At 42.8% G+C, this 20694-nt stretch overlaps 1 protein-coding gene across 1 annotated transcript; it reads left to right on the top strand.

The window, feature by feature from the left end:
- The first annotated feature begins 6078 nt into the window (after positions 1-6078).
- Positions 6079-16994, top strand: med1 (mediator complex subunit 1). Its single transcript, XM_085762528.1, has 16 exons — positions 6079-6626; positions 7777-7883; positions 8416-8494; positions 8645-8699; positions 9322-9454; positions 9595-9623; positions 9734-9805; positions 9939-10013; positions 10471-10634; positions 10743-10854; positions 10947-11071; positions 11189-11316; positions 11696-11897; positions 11989-12084; positions 12216-12321; positions 12412-16994. Exons 1-16 carry the CDS (start codon positions 6506-6508, stop codon positions 16301-16303), a joined length of 5496 nt encoding a protein of 1831 aa, XP_085618654.1. The 5' UTR covers positions 6079-6505; the 3' UTR covers positions 16304-16994.
- The last annotated feature ends 3700 nt before the right edge of the window (positions 16995-20694 follow it).

The raw sequence follows: 20694 nt of genomic DNA, 5'->3' as shown, positions 1-20694 counted from the left end.
GAAGATGGATAGACAGGGAAAGGGCCACTGCTGTTTGTCCATTCATCTCAGGTGAACGTGGAAGAGCTCAACAATGACAGCTCATCCATCAGCCACAGGGGTACTACCGAGCCTCCTGGAACCGAACCAAAAACCATCTCTATCCATCATGCTTCTCTTCTCTTCTCTTCTCTTCTCTTCTCTTCTCTTCTCTTCTCTCTTTCTTCTCTTATTTTAATGTTGCTTGGATGTGTGTGTGGTATGAAACAAGTGACCAAAGCTCAGTCTTATGTGTGTGTGTGTGTGTGTGTTGTGTGTAGACAGGGAAACAAAAAGTGGTAACCCTGGGGGACAAGAACAGGAGTGCAGCTAAACAAAAAAAAAAGTTTAGAGCAAGAGAGGGTGAAGGAGTGAAACAAAAAGGAGAATGACAATGAGTGTGAGTGTGTGAAGAGCATGTGTGCATATGAGGAAAGGGGAGAGCAGGAGCAAGGTAAGCAGCGACACAGCAGCTGTCGACCTAATTCCTTCTTAACGCAGTGCTTGTGCACTGATTAAGAAAGCGATCCGGCCTTTAATTTCCTCCTGACACCGGCTAATGCTCTGTATCTCAATCGCCTTTCTCCTCTTCCTCCGTTGTGTGTGTGCAATCTCCTCACGATAGCCGGCATCAGCCTGAGCTCAGCCAATCAGCACAGAGAAAAATGACCTAAGAAGTGTAAGAGATGCATTAAAATAAATAAATAAATAAATAAATAAATAAAATGAAAAATCTGAAAATCCAGTGATTTAGTCAGCCGGACTCAACTCAAACCTGAAACCTTGGTTAACAAAAACTCTGGGAAATGTCACAATACCATACAATTTTGTTATGCCACTGCAATGGTTTCACATTTTTATGGACGCTCTTTGTAAGTTTTCTCTGCTACCGAACGATTTCCTGCCGGAACAAGTACTGCTTCAGATATTTAGCATTTAAAAGTGTTGAGAGGCCAGACTGGGGCTAACTTATTACGTAACACGCTAACTTCAGATGAATAAAATACATCAAAGAGACAGGGGTAAACAATTATGTTCTTTATCCTCTGGAGACAGCCATTGGCAAGAAAAGGGAATGAAATTTGTTGAAATGTTCTACTCGAAATGTTTCTAGGCTGATAGCTAAAATAATGTCATACCAACGTTTGCTATGTAGCACCAGCAAAACTTACAAATAGCTCTTTTATGTGTTGATGATATTCAATGAGACTTGGTGTGTGAGCAGAATTTGGCTCCCTGGATAAAATTAGCAAAAACTATGAAAGACATTTACAGTAACTAGTGTCAATGTCCTTTGCATCAATCCAGTTGCAGAAATTGTAACGTGGGTGGACACAGAAACCATATCGGTGTCACACAAACCAATAGGCTGTATGCAAAGAGGGCAATTGCACATATTGCTCTGACATAACAGTAAGTGACAGCAAAATCAAATTGACTTCCTCTGGGTCCTCTTGAGCACCCACAGCTCAGTTGTAGAACTTGATCCTCGCTCCTCATTGTGAACAGATTGATGAGAACAGAAGAGAAAGTAGAAAGGTAGGAAGAGCATACAGTATGATACAAAGAGTAACACATCAATTTAGTCAAGAAAAAGAGATGTTCTACCCTGTCTGCGACACAAAGGCACAATATTGTAATTGTTGATGAGACTGACAACTTTCTCATTTTATGTTTTTGCACATCTTTGCATGCTTAAATGAATCATAAGGACAGAAGACATAAAAGACTTCAGAGCACAGCACTCTCCCAAGGAAGCTTCAGAATTTGCTGAGAGAAGAACAAATAATCATGTCAGTGAAGTGATCAGCAGGGCTCTGTTGTGTGATACATTTTTTAAGAATATTTTGTGTTGTGTGTTTCCTGTCACAGGTTAAGTGAACTGAGTTGCATTAGATTTGATTGTCAGTTATCTATGTAGATACATTACAGTAAAAGCCTTCCTCTGGTGCTATAAGGAACAATTTGACGTTGCCGTACTTTCACACACGTAGCCTAATGATGTTGCACATTGTCTTGGCAAAAAAAAAAATCGTAAGTAAAAGGACAGAGTGCACCATGCATAAAGAAGTCTGCCATGACAGCACATTGTGACAGGCTGCAGATATCCAAGTAGCCACACTGCATTAAGTGACAGCAAAATTGAGTGGTAAAAATGAGAATAAAACAAATAAAGCACATTTTAAGACCTAAAACCTGAAAGGAACTGTAAAGAAAGTCATTTATAAAAGCATACACTTAGTTCATGATAAAGAAATATTATGACAACATGTAATATATTGCAATGAATAGAGAATAAAGACATATAAATGTCTGATGAACAACATTGTCTCATGAATAACATTGTTTTAATTAGCAAATCATTAAAACTGGAAGAGTAAATATTCAGCTTATGTCGTAAACCAAAGATTTATGATTCTATTGTCACAAATATAAGATTTTCCATAAATCTATAACAAACATGGGGTCTGCGTGTGTGTGTGTGTGTGAGTGAGTGAGTGTGTGTGTTTAGTACATATGCACACACTTGCCATTCGGACCGCCATGTGGAGTGTATGTGAGAGAGGTGGTGTTGCTAGGAGCACCAGGTTGTGTGCAGACAGTGGTAACAGAGTAGAGACGGCGGCAGCAGCAGCCTGGCAGTGGAGAAGAAAGGAGTGGAGCAATGCCAAGAAGATTCCCCCTGAGAGACCGTAGGAAGGAGAGAACGAGACAGACAGAGAGGGAGAGAAACATGGAGAGGGCACGCTGTTATGATCGTGTGTTTTCAGCTGAATGCTACAAGAACAATTTACCAAGACAAACATCTAATGGGTAATGACTTGGATATAAGGCTCAGATATAGAGGGCCATTAAAAAAGCAACAAAAAGAGAAAGAAAAACACTTATTTCAGCTTTGAGGGAGGAGGATATTATGGCATGGATGCAAGGAAATGGTGATGATGGAACAGCAGGAGGGGGAAAATGGCTTACAAGGTTGACTGGAGGGATGAGAAAGAGAGAGAGAGGGAGATTGAGACAATCTGTTGGGGCTCATGTTTGCCGTCCCTTCTCGTGTCACCCATCTATCAGATAAACTGTTTGCCTATTTCCAACCAGCACCACGTCACTTCCTCACCTCGGCGTGTTACCCCGCTGCGCCTCTCCCTTGTTTTCTATTTGTTGTCTCCTTGTCCAATTTCTCTCTTCCTTCTTCCTCCCGTGCTCTTCCTTCCCTTATTTTGTCTTTAAACGGGGAGTCGTGTGAACAGGCTATGCAAATGAGATGGTTATTACCCCACTGCTCATCAAGCCGCGCAGAAGAGACATTAATAGGCTGATGAATATGCATGTGAATTTGTTAATTAAGTTAATTATTCTGCTGAAAATGCATTCGTCTTCCAAGGACATCTTCCCCAGGATTTCAACCTGCTCCACTCATTAGACATGCGATATTTCATACACAGAGTGAGAGAGAGAGAGAGAGATGGAGGCAGACAGTGGGAGGGAGGATGAAGGGGAGAGGAGACAATGCTGTTTTTGGAAAGTGGGTGCCATGAACAGTTGGGGTTGTAAAAGTATGGGGTAAAAATAATGTTGCTTAATGTCATCAGTGCTCGCAATGGGACGCATAGTAACTACCCATAACAGCAAACCACATCCTGGTTTCCAGATATGGCACATTATTCTCCCCCCCCTCCAAAAAAAAAGCCCTTGCTGGAGTTGATACTTTCAGAGTTTCAGCATCTTTTTCGCAGTCGCTTCTACCTCACTGGTTACTTCTCCCTAATTGCTTATTAAAACCCTCTTAAATGAACTTTTTGTGCCAACTTTCCAACGCATTAATTAATTGTTGTAGCCAATTAAGTGCCGTTGTGCAAATGAGCCTCATCACAAATGGTCCTATAGGGCCGACCCCTCCTTCCTCTCTCCCTCTCCCCCCTGTCTCTTGCTCTTCCCTCCCTCCACCACCCTCCCAGCTACTCTTCCCAGCTGCCCTTGCACTTCAAGGCACTCGGTGCCAAAGAAGCAGAAACTGTGTCCTGATAATGCTTCACTGTTTTCTGGATGTTTCCAGTCTTCAGGCTCAATGATCTCAAACTTGTATGCCTGGTGAAAAGAAAGAAAAAGGGTCGGTTGATTTCTTTTGTTGGGCACTTTCACACAAGAGTCGGCTTGATAATGTACAAAAGTATCGAGCAAATCTGTTGTTTTCATTGTCTGGTTAATTTGTCTTGTAGCCACGAAATGTGAGGTAGGCATACGCATCAAATAGGCTATCTTTACTCGCTGCAGGTAAAATGTGAGCTCACCTAGAGGGATGGTGAGAAAAGGAGGGTAGTCAACTTCAAAGCACTCAATAAGGTTGCCAAGCTGTTCACACATCACCGTCCCCTGTGTTAAAACTGGAAACATGCAGAAGAAATCAAATGTGTTTATACAGATGTTACAGTCATCTCCTATACCTCACCATAATACTGTGAAAATATGGAAGGTTTGAAAAAAAAAGGGGTTAGATTAGTGTTGTTTTGCTTATGTATACGTGGGAAGGACATGTGTGAGATACAGTGTTTATATGGAGGTGTTGCATATGTGTGACTATAACTATGCAGATCCCTATATACCGTATGACAATGTATATAATATGCACGTACGGCTGTATATTATATTAATAATGATTATTTTCTTTCAATATAATATCAAGAAGATACAGTAGAAGAACTACATTGCAACAATAATGCACTAACTGGGCCTCTTGTTTTGTGATACATTTATTTGTGACCAAGCAATAATGTAAAATATGTGACGTTGTAATGACACCATCAAAAACTCAAAATAACAATCCAACTAATCACAGGATGCATGTACCATTAAATCCATTGGTTTCAATTTTTGACACGGAAGTCTGTTCCAAAACTGTAATATTTGGCAATTAGACACGGTAGCTATGCCTTATTTTCTATGCGAAGCTGAGGCATTTGTCAGTCCTTATCTGAAACGATATTAACATTTCCATATCACAATGTTAACAACATGCAGTGACACCTCTTTCTGCACAGGGGCTGAACTTTCTTTTCTTTTCCTGTCATGTCTGGCTCTGCCCACTCTATACTGCCGTTCGGACGTGGCACTGATACACCCACCAGGAGGATTAGGGGAGCTTTAGCCCCTGTGCCAGCCTCGCTCCCTGTGCCACCCCATCCCTCGGCACAGAGGGGGGGTCCCGCTTGGCATGGCAAGGTGAACTAGCCTCTGATTGATGGGCATGGTTTCAGCCCGCTACTGTGCTCCCCAAGGCCCGTGCCTCCCTTTCCTTTCTCCTACTGCTGTCTTGGCAGCGGTGCCCACCTTCTCTTCCATGCCAGGCAGCCAGCTAAAGCTCCTGGTGGGCACATCAATTACATAGCGGCACCTCCCCTCTTTTCTCATGTCTATCTGTGGGTCTGCCTACTGTCTCAGACGATGCCAATCTGGTCCCTCTCCATCTCCACTGCTGTCTAAAGCTATCTCTCGTTTGTGTGTGTTTGTGTGTGTGTGTGTGTGTGTGTGTGTGTGTGTGTGTGTGTGTGCGCGTGAGGTTTTTAAACCCATGTTCACAAATATATTTTTGCATATGCACAAATGCACATGTATTCATGCACACACTCCCGCTCCCTCTTCTCCTGCAGGTCATAATGGTTGGTGGGAAAATCCTCCCCAGAGAGCACTCATTGCCACAGGCTCAGCTGTACAATAGGCTCAGGTGTGTGTGTGTGTGTGTGTGTGGGTTTGGGTGTGTGTGTGTGGCAGCTTGGGCAGGCCCATGGCTGCATTTGTTGTTTGAAATATCTTTATCTGTATTGCTTGATTACCTATTGCTTCATGGGACTGTTTTTATGCAATGGGGTATTTACAGAATAGGATTTTGTAGGAAAATACTATCACCACTGCATTGTTCTGGGTTTGAAGACAATTAACATGATTATTTCAACCTTCCTTTGGATTTTCGCGGTTAGTTGCTCTTGGCAAATGATGAATCATTTACTTGCGGTGATCGCACGCCATCTGGAGTCATAAGCAGACCATTGACTTTAATTTAAGAAGTCCAGTCAAGAGATTTGGTTTTGTTGGAATATCGACAAATATAATATGTTTCTTCTAAAGTTATTAATTAATAATAATAATTATTATTATTAAGTATTCAGAAATAATTGTAATAATAGGCTACCAAATCACAAATCGAATAGGCTTTTCCACATTTTAATTTACTGATTTTTTTTTTTTTTTGCATAAATTAGAATCAGAAATAATTAAATCGGCTACAAAATATATAATTATGAAGCCAAAAACTGAGTCAATTCAGTGTTGAATGCCTGAAATGTGAAGTGGAAACAAACTATCCACTATCAAAGTGGGTTTGTCATTCCCCGGGACAGACACTACGGATCCCCGGATGGCGAAGCGGGGAAAGGGAAACCGAAGCGGGTGAGCAGCAGCAGCAGAGCAGCTGCAGCCGAAGTGGGTAACAATGGCGGCGGGGCCTGGTGTTGCTATGCAGAGCGGCAGCCCTGCAAGAGAGCTGTCTATCTCGGTCCAACAAGGAGGGAATCAAACTCATGGGGATCGGGTCAAAACCGAAGAGGTAACAGGTAAGAACATGACCCGTGTTTTTTTGTTTTGTTTTTTTAAATGTTGATTTGTTATTATAATGATCTGTCCTGCTAACGATGGCTAACAGCTAACGGCTAAAGTAACATGAACGAAAGCTTCCTATGTAGGTCTTTGACGTGATACGTGAGTGAGTTTACGTGTATGCGAGCACCTTTAAAACTTGTCAACAATCATCCGTGAATAATAAAAGTGGTGACAGTGTCCAGAGTTTGTGTTTAGTGGAGTAGAAGCTAACTAGTGGGATCATGGCTAACGTTAGCAAATTGCTAACTTCCAACTTTGTAGATAACGCCAGCGCTGATGTTGTTGGGTAAAACTAAAACCATAATGTCTCTGAAAATACTAATTGGTGTCACATAGATTTGTCTTATTTTGACTTGTCGTGCTGGAGTAAAAGTGCAAGTTACATGCTTACAGGATATAAACTAAGTAGCACTGCAGCACCTAGCTCTTTTCTGACAGGTTATAACAACAAAACATTAACCTCTCATTGACCAGACACGATGTGCGGAGCGCATTCCCCTGGTTATTAGATGGCTGTCACGAGACTTGATTGATTAAAACCTTGTGATTTTTCAATTATAATTTGTTTGAAGAAGAACTGTATCATTTAGTGCAAATGACAGGTAAAATACACATACCCACGTATTTGTAAAGGCTAAAGGAAGCACAACCTATTTTCATTCACAAACCAGAAGGGGAGGTCAGCGTGCAATATGAGAAATCTGTCCACAAGAACACTACTAGTGAAGAATATACTACATGTATATTACATTTACAACAGGATTTAAATGAAGCGATTCCAATGGAAGTACATAATAGTACATTCAGTGCTACTAGTCATGTAAAAACTGGCATTACAGAAAATGCAATACTTATTGTTCACCGTATTGCCCCTTAATTTTCTTCTCTGTGGAATTTTCTCTGTATGTAATATGTACATGTATTATTAGATTCTGTCACATAGTTATAATCCTGTTGTCACAGTAGATGTACATCAATACATGTATTATTGCATGGAAAGATATTAAGTTAGTGTAGAGGTGTCGTGAGATTATAGGTATCCAAAAAACTAGAGCATTGAATGTGAAATTGAATTTACATGAATGTGTATTATATCTTTTTCAGAAGCAGAAAGGCAGAGTCGCATGGCTGCTCTGCTCGAGAGGCTTCATGCCAAACACAATGCCTCACGGCCGTGGCAGGAAACCTGCAAAGTTGTGCGTCAAGCCATGGTGAGACAGAGCCACCATTCTGTGAGAGAAAATAATCTGTTTGTATTCTCAAACCAGCACTTAAAAAAACAACAACCTTGGACAGGGTTCAACATTGAAGATGTGGGACCAGTAGAATTAGGTGCTTTTATTCCAAGGTTTTGTCAGATTGAACTCTGCATTAGGCGAAACATACACTAAGTGTTTATGATGGAATGCAGTAAGTGTCAAAATTAAAACTGAATGTTTATTCCCCTGCACTGGAAATAACAAATCAGCTCTCTAGCCCACAAGAGAGGCTCACTACAAACCAATTTAACGTACATTAGCTATAGCAATTAATCACTGTATTGCACCAACAAGGTTTTCCTGGACCCTGATACTGCATATCTCTCAGACTAATTATATTATAGTAGTGATATTTAAATGTCTGACCTTGTGCTGACTTAGCCAGTGAAAGTACAAAACCAAGTATTACATCTCATTGATAAGTGACTTTTAATTTTTCTGAAGTCCTCACACATTTTCTGTTTTTCTTCACGCTGTATCCCAGGAGAAACGCGGTGCGATGAATGCTGCAGGTCATCAGCTCCTGCTCACCTGTCTGGAGACCCTGCAGAGAGCGCTGAAAGGTGAGTCTGTCAGCTCATACAGAGACACAAGAGCACGTTGCTGTCATAATCATTAGAAATGGTATTATACCTGTGTCTAGACTGAAGTTGAGGCTGGTTACATTATGTGATTTTTCAAAATGTCATATTCTTCTCTACCTTCTTTTTCAGTCTCCTCTCTGCCCTCCATGACAGATCGTCTAGAATCCATTGCTCGACAAAACATGTGAGTTCTTTCTCATTTGCGCATGTTCTCTCATCCCCTTACTAGATCTGTTTCTGCAAACCTAAGTAAAGGAGATAGAGGGGAATGAACGATGAAAGCTCTCAAGTAAATGATTTTTTTTTACTAAATTCAATGAGAACGAAGTTCCTGGGTGGGTTACCCAAAACACAGATTCTTGTCATTCCTTCCAAGTATCCATTGTGGACGCACCTTGTTGGCTGAGCACGGTGTGGTTTTCTGCACAGCAGCCATGTAACTTGCGTGAAGGAACAACAGCAGTGGCAGTACAGATCAGTGGTCGCTGTTGCCGGTGTGTTTTTAAAAACGGTCACATTCAGTATCGGCTCAGCTCGCATGGAACATTGCCAGAGGCGATGCCAAAAAAAGGTACCAGATACCAGGTAGCCTACTACCCCTAGTGGAAAATCAAAAAAGTCCAGTCGAGCCGAGTAGCGTTAGTGGAAAAGGGACATTAGTCAGCAAGGATAATGACTTGCCTGTCTGCTACACAAACCATTTTCAAATTGGCCAAAGAGAAGCAGGTGAGCAGGTGGTCCTGCACACACAAAGGAAAATTAATGTATTTTAATGTAATTTCCCTCTGTTTGTCTCCGCTGCACAGGCTGGGCTCTCACCTCAGCCCATCAGGGACCGAGTGCTACATCACATCAGACATGTTTTATGTGGAGGTGCAGCTGGACACCACTGGGCAGCTAGTAGACGTCAAGGTGGCTCATCAGGGGGAAAATCCCACGGTCAGTTTACTCAAACTTCCATTATCCTTTATAAATCAGAGCATTTCTTCTCTTCATTTAATTTTCATCTATGCACCCTTAGTAAAGGCTTTGTTGATCGGTGTATTTTTCAATTTGTTTATCACATTTGTCGGCTGCAGAGTTGTCCTGAGCTGATTCAGCATCTAAGGTGAGTAGAACCCTCATGCTTTACAGCACACGCCCTTGTCTTATTTGAGATGTGTGGAATAATGTTTGTCTAAACCACCCCCCCCACCCCCCACCCCCCCGCCTCATTAGGGAGAAAAACTTTGAAGAGTTTTCCAAACATCTGAAGGGACTGGTCGAGTTGTACAAGCTCCCTGGGGACAAGTAAGTGGACGTTTTACTCCACAAATTTTTGAATTGCTTTGACGTTACATCAGTCTATTCCTGAGAGAGAGGGGAAACAATTTTTATTTTGCTGTCACTTATATCTAATGACCTTTCTTTGCTTCTTTTCCAGTAAGCTAAAAACCAAGATGTATATAGCACTGCAGTCTTTGGAGCTTGATCTCACCAAGATGATGCACATGTTTCGGTAAGTTCGCAAAATGTCTTTTTGTTACCTTGCACATCAACCGTAGTATCTTATGGGTTGTGTTCTCATGCTAAAGGATAATGAATGTCAAAGGAGTTTATAAATATTAAAGAGTGTGGAACTGTTACTGGTACTGACACAGGCACCTATCATCTCCATTAAGATGTTATAGCTGCTGGTTGAAATATCATTTGATTGTTTAAGCTGTTGAGTTATGGAGGGGAAGGAGACCTGATCAGAATATTAAATATAAACTCAGGAAAGGTGCCAAAAGGGGAGCTGCTAATTTTGAATGGGGTTCATTTTATCTTTGTGTATGTCATAATAAAACCCATGCAATAGTAAATACACTGTTTAAAATATAAACTTAGTGAATTTGTAATATAAATAAGAAATTTGATTTCAAAGAGCCAAATTTGAGCATCTCTCAAATGATTTGTAATTGTGTGTTTTCCAGGATAGCAACAAATGCAAATACAGTGGAGACTATTCTTCACGGCGGTGTGGGCTTGCTGACAGCCAGGAGCGGTGGCCATCTTGTTACTCTTCAGTGTTATGTGTCACCTTATGACATATTTGAGGAGGGAACAGGCACGCAGCTCAACTTAACAGACAACAACGGTGAGTGCGTGGAGGACGTCGCCGACCAGTGTCCACAGGAAGGATGGATACATCAGCTGAAGGGTCGTAGTTATCCTGAAGTGACTCGTGTGTGTGTTTTCTTCACAGTTCCTCGCTCTTTGGGCGTCAGTGTCTCTGTGACAATTGAAGGAACCTCTGCCGTTTACAAGCTCCCAATTGCTCCACTCATTACTGGTTCCCACCCGGTGGACAACAAGGGGTAAGGAAGTGTAGCTCCTGTCAGTCATCTGGGGATATGTTAGTTAAGAGTGGAGAGAGACGGCTGATGATTTTGGCTTTGGTTCATTTCAGGACACCCTCCTTCTCCACTGTGACGAACTCCAACTGTGTGGACCTGCCAGCTTGTTTTTTCCTCAAGATGAACCGCCCCATGCCCTTCTCACTGTCCTTTATTCAGAGGATGGGAAATGCTACTAGTAAGCTGACCTTAGGAACACTACTCTGAATTCATAAATATGACCATCAGTAATTAATAATAATTTTTCCTCTTTTTTGTTTTTAATTTTGACTTCCCCGTCTGTTTCCCCCCTCAGCAATCCCAGTGTTTGAGACCTCGCCGAGCCTCTCACCTCTCTGCCAGTTAGTTGTCCAGAGCCAGCTCCATGTCTTGGAGGAGGGCAGCTCCACACCACCACCTTCACACAACATGCACTTCTATTCTGTAAGCAGACACTTCCATTGGTTTCTTGAAGCTTTTTTCACCCACCAGAGTTTTAACCTCTGTTTTGTCTTGTTGTGATTTAAGATTAATTAATTCTAATAATTTCATTCAGTATTACAATTCTAAACTGTCAACTATTAATGATTGGATTGCTATCACAGAAAATTTCATACTGCACTTTACTATCAAAGACACTGTCTCTGGTTCCCTCTGCTGTCCTATTTTGATACACATTTAAACAAAGAAGGTGATGAAATGTCATCCCAATTCAAAAAAAAGAGCTACATTCAGGGTCCTAAATTTTTGGGAGGGAAACGGTAAGTATGAAAAAAACTATGCATGCACACAAACATAAAACAATATATTCATTCATTCACAGGTGTTGCCAGATCAGCAGCACTGTTATTTTCTGAATGGTGATGCCCCAGTGCAAGATGGTCGTTCACTCCAAGGAGCGCTGGTGTCCAAGATCCCCTTCCGCCACCCAGGACAAGTGCCAGTCCTGTTGGATATCATACGGCACCAGGCAGCCTATAACACTTTGATTGGCAGCTGTGTTAAACGAACTTCCATCAAAGAAGGTGTGAATTTGGATTCTGGTTTAGTTTATGCGGTCAGTCAGTAACACATAGCATTTATTAACAAATGTATATCTGCTGTTGTTCCCCTCAGACACTGCAGGCCTGCTGCAGTTTGAAGTATGCCCTCTTACTGACTCCAGTTTCAGTGTTTCTTTCCAGCATCCAGTCAATGAATCACTTGTTTGTGGTGAGCTTCCATTTCCACTTCCAATCTCAGTAATCCAACATATGTAGGTACTACTGTGAATGCAGTTTAAGTCACAATCAGTTTCAATGGCAGTCTGTTGCTGATTAGTCCTTTTCTCTCTTGACCCCTAGTGGTGATGGAGGTGATTGACTCCAGACAAGTATCCTGCAAGCTATATAAAGGACTTTCAGATGCTCTGATCTGCACCGATGAGTTCATCACCAAAGTGGTCCAGAGGTGCGGTTTTTACTATCCTCTGAAAATGCATCACTTTAAATTATGTTTTCTAGTAGTAATGTAGGACATTGTTTTTTTTCCATCCCCTAGATGCATGTCCATCCCTGTTACCATGAGAGCCATTCGGCGGAAAGCAGAGACCATCCAGGCAGACACTCCAGCTCTGTCACTGATTGCCCAGACAGTGGAAATCATGGTGAAGAATAACCTGCCACCCTCTGGTAGTCCCACCTACAACATGGCAGCAGGTGATGGAAGTAACCCAATGGGATTACCTGGATTGACAGGGGGCAACACACCCACAGGTGGACCCCCCGGAGGACCCAATTTTGCAGGTCCGATTACTTCTCTGTTTGGCATTTCACGAACAGAGAGGCAAGGCCAAGGAGGAGAGTGCCTATCCCAAGGAGGGGTGGCTGGCCAACAGCAGTTGCAGCAACAGCAGCAAGGCCAGGCCCATGGAGATGACTACAGCAAAGTTACCCAGAATCCCATACTGACAAGTCTATTACAGATAACTGGAAGTGTGGGTTCTAGTCCCAGCTCCCAAAATGCACCACCTCCCCACCAAACCCCACCACCAACATCCTCCCCAGCCAGCAACACCAAAAATCATCCTATGTTGATGAATTTGTTGAAAGACAACCCCACCCAAGATTTCGCTACACTGTATGGTTCGAGTCCATTGGAGAGGCAAAATTCCTCGTCTGGTTCCCCACGGACGGAGGGCACGAGTGGAGCCTGCCCTTCAGGTAGCGCAAAAGTGAAGAAAAAGCGCCCACGGACAGCAGAAAAAGGTGGCATGCCAGGAGCTGCTCCAGGTGGTGGTTTAGGCATGAAATCACAACAAGGATCTTCCATGCAGCATCCCCACCAGCACCATCAAGTCACACACGAAGATGATTTCCACCGTGAGCTCCTCTCTATGGATGTGGACGCTCAAAATTCTATCTTTGATGTCAACCTGACTGGTGATGGCTTAGATACGCCCCATAGTATCACCCCAGCACCTAGCCAATGTGGAACACCCCCCTCTGGCCCTGGCATGCCTTATTCACAGTCTCATGTGCAGTCTCAACAACAGCAACCACCGGGCACTGCACCCCCCCGAATGGTCCGCCTCTCTAGCTCTGATAGCATCGGACCTGATATCACCGAAATCCTGTCAGATTTGCCTGAGCAGACAGGCAAAGGCAGTGGCGGCAGCCATGGGCAACACCCCATGGGCAGTGGTGGGGAGGATGGAGGCCCCCTTGGCACTCCAATCCGTGACTCCTCCAGTTCGGGCCAGGGCAGCGCAGTCTTCGACTCAGCAGACATTTTCAATACCAACAGCAACGAGAATCCTTTCACAGACGCTGCCGATCTGATTGCAGAAGCAGCTGCGACTGCTGCCACCCCCACCAGTGATTCCTCCTCGACCAACTTTTTTCCAGATGCTGCGGACTTCAACCCTGACCTCCTAAACTCAGGCCATACCTTTTCCCAGAATTATTTTGATGACAGCTCTCCAAGTGCCGATGCAGATATGGATTTGGTCAAGGGGTTTGGGGGAAGCAGCCAACAAAATACCCCATCAGGAACACCACAGAATCCTACTCCACATGGGCAGAGCACCCCAGAGCCCTCACTGAAGGACCCTTTTGATATGGGAATAGTTTTTGGAGGCAGTAGTGGTGGTGGAAAACCACTTCTGGGGCAAGCTCCCGATCTCGGAGACACACATGGCGGAGGGTCGCAGAGCCCCCTCATGATGGGCCTTGCAGCAGCTTGCAGTGACTTTAAAAGTGTTGAACCCAAAGTTAAACAGCAACAGGGAATCATGCGGCCAAAGGATGAGAATGGGGGTAGTGGAGGGAGCAGTTCAGGGATGGGCATGGGAAGCAGCTCTACAGAGAGCAAGCAGGTCAAACGTAGCAGAACCCCATCCAGTGAGGGGAAATCTAAAGATAAGCCTCCTAAACGCAAAAAGCTCGACCCTGATGGAAAGTCGCCCTCTCACAGCTCAGGTGGACGACCATACACGCCTCCTAGTGGTGGCTCAGGTTCTGGGGGCAGTTTAAGTGGAGGAGGCTCCAAGTCCCCCGGTAGTTCAGGACGTTCGCAAACCCCTCCCGGTGGTGCCACACCACCGATTCCCAAAATCACAATTCAGATACAAAAAGGAACTATAACAGGGGGGAAGACTTCATCCCATAGTGGATACACCTCCAGCACCTCATCCACAAGCAGCACAGGAGGGTCAGGGGGAACCAGCAGTAGTAAAAGCCACCATTCTCACTCATCTTCCTCAGGGAAGATAAAGTCCAAGGAGGGCTCCATGACACAAGGTAACAGCTCCAAGCCAGGGAGTACTGGAGTAGGCGGTGGAGGTGGGCCATCCCAGTCTAAAAGCTCCTCTCAAGGAATGGGTGTTGGCAAACCGGGATCCTCCCCAATCACGAAACATGGGCTGTCTGGACCTGGAGTTAGCGGAGGTGGAATTGGTAGTGGCAATAAAATTAAACCTCAGGGGGGCAAGCCTTCTGGGTCTCTTATGAATCCCAGCATAAAGCCTAACATCTCTCCTTCGCACTCCCGCTCTAGTAGCTCTGGTGACAAATTGTCCTCCCCTATGAAAATGCAGCAGTCCCAGGTTCCAGGAACGCCTCCTTCTTCCAAGGCTAAATCACCAATGGGCTCAGGAGGTGGCAGTTCTGGAGGGTCCAAGTCTTCCTCTGGTGGAGGTATGAGCTCCCAGAAGCCTATGGGTGGGGGCTCCTCTTCTGGTTCCACATCATCCTCCTCATCCTCCAGCTCCTCCTCTTCATCTGGTTCCATGACTTTCTCTGGAGGGTCCCAGTCTCAGTATGGCAGTGGTGGAGGTGGAAGCGGAGGAGGTGGCGGTTCAGGAGGAGGAAGTGGAGGCGGAGGCAGTGGTGGAGGGGGAGGAGGTGGCGGAAGCGGGAGTGGAGGTGGAAGCAGTGGAGGGGCGGGTCAGAACAATGCGAACAACCCCAACGCCAAAGGGAAGTCTCCCAGTAGAAACAAGAAGCCCTCTCTTACAGCTGTCATAGACAAACTGAAGAGTGTAGGTGGAGGAGGAGTGGGAGAGGATGGGTGTGAAGTTGGGCCACCAGTAGGAGGTCCTGGTTCAGGATCTGCTCCAGGTGGTGGGCCTGGAAATGTTCCCAATAGTGGATCTTCTAATATGGGTCCTTCCAAGCATGGCTCATCCTCCCAAAGTGGGGAGTACAAACGGGAAAAGTCTGATAAAGAGGCAAAAGCCAAAGTGTCGGTATCCGGAGGGAGCAGTGGGGATAAAAAGTTGATGGACCCAAAAACAGGAGGGGTAAGCACGACTGGTCTGGCCAAAATTATCATTAGCAAACCTGATGGTGGCTCACCAAGCATCAAGGCTAAAGTGACCCTTCAGAAAGCAGGGGAGGGATCTGGTGACTCCATGCGTCCCCAGATCTCTAGCCTCAAAGCATCCCCCCTTTTCAGTGGCTCTACTCCCAAACATGACCGCTCCTCCCCGAGCCATAGCCGCTCACCAGGATACACCCCGCTCAACCACGACAGTGAGAGCGAGTCCGGCAGCAGCTCGGTAGCTGAGAAGTCGCACCAGAACAGCCCCAGCTCCGATGATGACCAGACCATGCGCCCGCTTCCCCCCCAGGACTACATGAGCTCCATCCCCCTGAGCTCAGGGGAGAAGCACAAGAAACACAAGAAAGAGAAGAAGAAGCAGAAAGAGAGGGAACGGGAAAGGGACAGAGACAGAGAACGGGACAGGGACAAAGAGAAAAAGAAGTCATCAATGTCCATGGGGCCATCCTCGCACCCAATAAAAGCAGACAGCTGGTCTCGGTCCCCCATCTCAGCTTCAGATTCATCTTTGTCAATGCTGAGCTCAGAGCGTCCATCAAGGCCCAGTCCAATGTATATGAGAAATGAAGACGACGACCTCATGGACTCTGCCCTCACTGGCAATCTTTAGATTTATTCAGAAATTCTCTTTATTTTGCTCTTTCGTTCTCACATTTTTAACACATGCCTTTTTACATACAAATCAAACTTCTATTTATTTAACTTGAGCCACACATTGAAACTGGATATGAGAATATTGTGGCCTTCTGAATGATCATTGACCTGTTAATGCTGTATTTTAATGTTACGTTTTACTGTTCAGATATCAGTGTAAAATTATGCCACACTGTAATCCAAATCCACCTCAGAATACCAACTTCCTTAAGGTTAATTAAGGAAATGGCTTTAACCAGTATATTTTTGGGGAAAGAAAATGTATTTTTGTTCTTCCAGTCACATCAGAACATATTTTCTGTCAGTAAATTTTGCTTTTCAAATGTAATACTCTCATCGCTGTTCATATCTTCGTTGTTCATACCAGAATGCCACTTGTATACTGTATGTTGTCAAAAATAAGTATGTCTGTTTAAAAAAAAAAGTATTGTAAAGCAAGAAGGGTACAGTGTTCAGTTGCCTTGTTTATCGGATGTAACTGAGAATTTTTAGATTTTGATACATTTTAAACTGTTGATGTGTAAATTAGCGAAGGTAAAGAGCACCAGACGATGTGATCATAAAGGGGGGAGGGAGAGACATGCTGGTAATTTTTTTTTAACTGTAGAAGTTTTGGAAGCTTGAAATAAACATTTCACTTCTAGAAATAGAGTTGCTGTTTTTATTTTAGCAAACTGATCCTGTGATGAGTTTGTAAGAAAAGATGGATCATCAGTGTGTCTATGGAAGTATTCTCGTATCTATGCAAACTAATTATGCACAATATATTTCACTTCATTTCAGTTGCAATAAGCAGGTGTGATGTATTTTCCCTCACCTAGTAGATAGCTACAGTCTTACACTAGATGGCAGCAAAGCACCACCAACCCCTGTTAATAAATTGGTGCTTTGTAATGAGCTGCACAGTCCCAGAGGTAATACATAGAGGTTAAATAAAATTTCACACCTCTATTCACAGTTATTACAGAAGCAGCTTTGTGAAATTGTGATGTAACTAAAGAAATAAAGAAGGTGAAGGTGACAAAAACAATTTAGATTAGTTTAAAAAAGAAAAAATCATCAAAAATAAAGAGAAATTGAGTAAACAGTCTAAACTGCTACAAATGTGACTCATATTAGGTTAAATGCCATGAAATAGGTGTCATCTGTCAACAAGGCCCTTTAAAGCCTTAAGTCTTAAAAGCTATGAGACCTTTACGTGAATGTAATACAGATACCTAGGTCCACAGATGAGTTACAATTCTAAACAACAAGGAAATGATAATATGGTTGCCATGCCACCTAAATTAACCAACTTTTAAAGCAGTGTTTTCAAATGTAATAGTGTTACTTGCTTTTTCTTATAGCTATTGCTAAGTATCATGATTTCTATTTGATTCTGGTCACACCATTAATAGGTATTTGGTTTTTCCTGCAAACCAAAACACAACACATAACATGTATTCCTGGCAGAATAAGGAAAGACATAATAACCTTTGTCCGCCTTCATGTCCAAAATGACAACACATGAAAACAAATGTGGCTCCAAGTCACCCTGCCAACTGGTCCTCTGACCCATAACCTCACTTTTCTCCTGCTCAGCTGACTCTGCATTTTTTTTTCTCCAGGAGCCGCTGATAAACTGCTTATGAACGAAGTCTCTTAATGATTAGGAGAAAAAAATCTATTACGAAGTCCAATGCAATGTAGAAACGTGACTCTCAGCTGAAACGGTGCAAGCATTATCTTCAACCATGTGCACTTTAATAGGCAGTTGCTGGCTCAGGGCAGCTGCTTTGTAGTTGGTTCGCTTCCCATTCCTGTCTGTCCCCAAAGGCCCAGCTTGAAGGGCCTCTGGGGGAGGTCATCTAACCCTTTGTACTGTATGTACTAACTTGCCCTAAGGATGGATGCAGAAAAGTGTCATATTCAGCTAAATAGTATACAACAGCACCACAGGAAGTTTCTTGAATGTCATTACATACTGCCATTGAGCTGCAGCACAGTCTCTACCTCAATTCTCAGAGGAAAAAATCCTAACTACATCTTTTTCACTGTGACTGACTGGTAAAAAATTAACATCAGCGAACAATTATCTTGGGAGGAGTTGATCTATTTGCATTAGTATTGATAATTGCATATATTGTTTTGTTTGTTCCTGTGTCACTTACTGAAAAAACTAAACATATTTTAAAAAATATATGAAATTAAATCAATTTGGGACATGTGCTGTGTAAAAAAACACACTTAACATTTTAAGGTGATTGATGTCTGATGTGTAATTTGTTAAAATCACATTTAAAAGTAAATCTGAGAGTAGCTGGAAACAGTATTTGGTGTTGAGGTGATAAAACAAATGTTCGTAGGCTTTGTAGTCTATGCACTGGTATTTTATTCCCTACTTCCTGCAGTTTCTTAACCCTTCCCTCAATCTTAAATGACTTACTTTCTCCTTGACTTACATTAAGATAGAAGCAGACTTTAGCCACTGAACTTCTGTTAATTAACAACTGACCAGAACTGGGCATCTTTGTCTTATGGTGTTATGTGCTGATTATTTGTAGTCTTCTTTACAAGGACAAACTTATATTAGTTACTACCCAGGACTTCATTACTGTCAGTGTGCTAATTTCTGCTAGGCCTTTCCAACCACTTTGTCAAATGGCAGGAAAATAAAAGAAAGCCTGAGACTGCATGCTCCTCTCCTCTCCTCTCCTCTCCCTATTTTAGCTCCTTGACTCTCTACTACTCCCTGTCAACCTTTTCAAACTGCTGATGTGTGCTCTTCCCCTGCACAGCTAATTTCTCTATTGTCGACCCTGCCACTCAAACTTTCTGCCTCCCTTTACACTCAGTCATACTGCCTGGAATACATCCATGTTATTCTTTTTTTTGTCGTCCTTTCATCCTGTGCGTACTCTTTCATCATTCCTCAAACACAAGCGTGACACAGGGTGGCTCTGTGATGTTACTGAGCCATTTCAGATCTAGTCAGGTGACAGTAATACTGCTTTTAAAAAAACACTTTTAATGATTTCCGCTATATAAAATCTGATTGTCTAGTACTCACTCTCTTGCATGTGCTCACGACAAAAATAATTTGAAGTCCTGTCGTTTTCAAATTTCTTTCCACCCAGAATTTGGTTGGAGACTACAATGTTTATATCTATTTACTGTAAATCAACTGGAAAACTTATAACAAGGTGAGCATGACAGTTCTGATGATGGTTAGTCAAACTACAGTCATGGTTGCCAGAGGATGAATCTTATTAATTTTTCATAGGAGAAGAATTACAGTAAGTATAATTCCTTACTGTCCACCACTAGTATTATCAGGAATTGTGATGTAAGATAATAGTATGGTGCAGCTAAGGACTTTACATATCCTGCTGGATAGCTCAGTGGGCAATGGTGCTGATAATGGATTGGGAGGTTTCAGTTTCAACTCCCAGGTATGGGTATCATGTTACTTGGGTGAAGGAAAGCTTTTGTGTGTGTGTGTGTTTTTATAATAATGAATAGATGTGAAAAGTATTTGCTGTAATCACAATGAATTGGGTTTTGGTGTCATTATCAGAAAATGTGAAAACATTAACACCTGCATTATAGGGAATTACTTTTGCATTTGGTTTTCTGGTGATCCGTGGGCTGTCCTGGTGCAGCCATCACATGTGATTTAATTTTTAAAAAAAATTAAAAACCCTTTCTATAAAATTAGATTCTATGAGTGCTATGCTTTTCATACACTCTCTGTCTTTGCTGAAGGCTCTTACGTAATGTTTGGATTTCACCCCAAAGAGACTGTAAGAGTAATTCGAAACACAATTGGATTTACAACTAGAAAATTTCCTCTCGGGAAATTTTGAATGGGCCACGGGGCTACTGCCGGTTGTGCCATCTCTGTCAACATGGGAATCAAACCCACGATCTTAAGGTCAAGACAGAGCTGATCAGACAGACACATGATCATCTTTCTATAAGCACTGATATGGAGGAGCTGTAACCACATTAGGTTACCTGTGTGTGTGTGTGTGTGTGTGCGCGTGTGTGTGTGTGTGTGTGTCTTGTGTAATAGGGCCAGGACTCAATTAAAACAATTAATCTAATTAATTAGAGGCTTTGTAATTAATCAATCGCAATTAATTGCATTTTAATCGCATATAAATATTTGACCTGAGAACAGTGAGAAGCATTTTTTTCACATGGATTTTAGTATACCATTGAATGACTGAATAGCTTAAGCAACAAAACATTGTTTTTTTTTTCAAGGTGGTACTTAACCAAGACCAACATGCAAATTATCGATTAATTCATTAATCGATATTTGATACAGATTTAAATGGTCTTTCCTGCCAATACACTATGATG

The sequence above is a fragment of the Trachurus japonicus genome, chromosome 19, assembly GCF_045865225.1.
Source record: "Trachurus japonicus isolate A0001 chromosome 19, Traja_1.0".
NCBI classification, from domain to species: domain Eukaryota; kingdom Metazoa; phylum Chordata; class Actinopteri; order Carangiformes; family Carangidae; genus Trachurus; species Trachurus japonicus.
Note: the sequence above shows the minus strand (reverse complement) of the source record. Positions and strands in the feature narration are given on the sequence as shown.

What these genes read in the sequence shown, in the direction of transcription:
- med1 (XM_085762528.1), top strand. Translation starts at nt 6,506, where the DNA reads ATGGCGGCGGGGCCTGGTGTTGCTATGCAGAGCGGCAGCCCTGCAAGA. An exon ending in TACAAGCTCCCTGGGGACAA is followed by an intron (nt 9,806 to 9,938) that starts GTAAGTGGACGT and finishes CTTCTTTTCCAG; the next exon opens with TAAGCTAAAAACCAAGATGT. An exon ending in ACAACATGCACTTCTATTCT is followed by an intron (nt 11,317 to 11,695) that starts GTAAGCAGACAC and finishes ATTCATTCACAG; the next exon opens with GTGTTGCCAGATCAGCAGCA.